The 2,205-nt window shown below is 34.3% G+C and overlaps 1 protein-coding gene across 1 annotated transcript; it reads right to left on the bottom strand.

Moving 5' to 3' along the window:
* Positions 1 to 909: 909 nt before the first annotated feature.
* LOC110036497 (VQ motif-containing protein 20-like) lies at positions 910 to 1,491 on the bottom strand. Its single transcript, XM_020740957.1, has one exon. It carries the CDS (start codon positions 1,489 to 1,491, stop codon positions 910 to 912), a length of 582 nt encoding a protein of 193 aa, XP_020596616.1.
* Between the last annotated feature and the right edge of the window lie 714 nt (positions 1,492 to 2,205).

The raw sequence follows: 2,205 nt of genomic DNA, 5'->3' as shown, positions 1-2,205 counted from the left end.
ATTCATTCAAGCTAAATTCCTGCCAATGTGATGGTAATCTTCTCAGCCACAAGTTCTTGCAAAAAAACACTATAAAAATGAAATTCGATAAAGAAAAAACCCTCCATTGGAACCCATCAACAGATAAAAAAAAAAAAAAATTTTGAACTTTGAGAAAAGGAAAATCTACAATCTCATTTAGCCATGTTAACACTATTTGATAGGTTAAGAAAATTGTTTTGCTTAAAAAAAATGATGATCATTTTGTCTTTGTCGCCATTTCAAATAATATGAAAAATAAATAATATATATATATATATACATATATGTCAAGTTTTTTGGTATATTTTACATTTTACTACCAAAAATATAAAACAAATGATAGAAACAAAAAGACTTTTAGTCCAAAATATAAGACAATGCACTGTTGTATTATGTCAAAATAAATAAATAAATAGATGTCAAGTTGCCAGCTATTGAATGGTACTTTCATCAATAATCCCCAAAAAAAAAAGTTTTTCGAACTCATTTTATACAATACGATTAAAATAACAAGTTGATTCACGCTCCCAGACAACACTTGGCTGCGTTTCCCCTGGTAAGTTTAAATGAAACAATGGGAAGTCATGTATTCACATCAATCTAAGAGCTACTCTTCTCCTAGAAACTGTGAGATGTAACAAATCTGCCCGTTATCATCAAACAATAAGACAATGCAATTTCGAATGAATTCTTTTTGTTTGGATTTGGATACATACTCTGAGTGATTCAACCTGTTCTAATTGAGCAATACAGCAAAAGAAAATAAACAATTCATTAATTTTCCCAAAAACCACCATCACCAATACCAAATCTTTAATTTCCACCATTAAAACAAATGACAAACAAATAAAATAGAATTATTAAAAAAAAAACAAACAAAAGGTTAGATCATACGTCAGATAATCTTGATGATGTACTATTGATATTAGAAATAGAAGACATCTCCGGCATCTCAGCGAATCTGTAGATCGAATTGGGCAACTCAAAAATCTCTGACGTAAATCCATGCCCAAACCACATTGCATTAGAGAAGGGATTGAACCCAACGTTGGCGATTGGCGTAACGGAGGGCCATTGCTGTGGCTTCAATTGACGATTGTCATTTAATGATGATTCGACTAATTTTTCCTCTCTCTGGCCAACGGAGATCTTCCTTTTCTTGTTAACAGGAGGGTCGTCATCTTTGCATGTTAGATTAGTATTATTGTCATCATTGGATGGAGTAGAGAAGCCGGTGAACTTTTGGACTATGGCCATGAAATCGCATGCTTGTATGTGCATGACCTTGGGAGAATGTGCGTGGATAATGACTGGTTGAGAATGTGAGGCAGAAGCAATGGAGGAGTCGGACATGACCGTGGATGAGGTGGTGCTGATGGGCATGCCTGTAGGTTTCTTGATGAGATGGGAGTTCTTCTGGATTGTTGAAGATGATGGCCGGAATGCATTGATCTCCCGAGTTGAATTCATTTTGGTGGCTTGGAATAGAGATAGAGAGAGAGAGGTGGATTTTGGTATGCCTTTGGTAGAGATATATATGAAGGGCAGAATGGAATCCAACCAATTATGTTGCTCTGGATGAGATGTTGAGAGGTGGAACGGAATGAATGCAGGAGATGAAGGCGAGCAAAAAGAAAAAAAATTCCCTACGTGCCCCCAAGCTCCGAGTTTTTTCACGTGTGAGAAAAACAGGCTAAAAGAATGGTGCCGCAGTTTAAGAAAGCATTATACATGAATGTTAGATCAATGAATTGGCAAAAATAGATGAAAAGCTGTATAACCGAAGGCCACAAGAAAACCAAAATCTAAACCGTAAACCTCAAAATTTTCATACAAGTTAAACAGTGCAACTAAAATTGAAATTGGCTTGTAATCAATGGTTTGAAACATACTATAATTGGAACAACAGTTATGTGCGGATAGGGATCCCAATTGCAAAGATTTTAGTTAAATTTAGGTCCTTTAGATATATATGATTTTGAATTATAAGACTTAAGTATAAGATTAAGTATATCTCGTTAAAGTTCATTCGAACTTCTTTCGAGATAGCTTGGAATAAACATTTGAATGTTTGTGTACAAGTATATCTCCAAAGTTCATTCGAACGAACATTTGAGATTGCATGGAATAAAAATTGGATGTGTACGTATGTATGTATGTATGTATGTATATATATATATATAT

Source organism: Phalaenopsis equestris, unplaced genomic scaffold, assembly GCF_001263595.1.
Source record: "Phalaenopsis equestris unplaced genomic scaffold, ASM126359v1 Scaffold207403, whole genome shotgun sequence".
Lineage (NCBI taxonomy): Eukaryota > Viridiplantae > Streptophyta > Magnoliopsida > Asparagales > Orchidaceae > Phalaenopsis > Phalaenopsis equestris.
The sequence above is the reverse complement of the archived record's forward strand: the minus strand, read 5'-3'. Positions and strand labels throughout refer to the sequence as shown.

Coding starts and splice junctions, on each gene's coding strand:
- LOC110036497 (XM_020740957.1), bottom strand. CDS start 1,491: ATGAATTCAACTCGGGAGATCAATGCATTCCGGCCATCATCTTCAACA.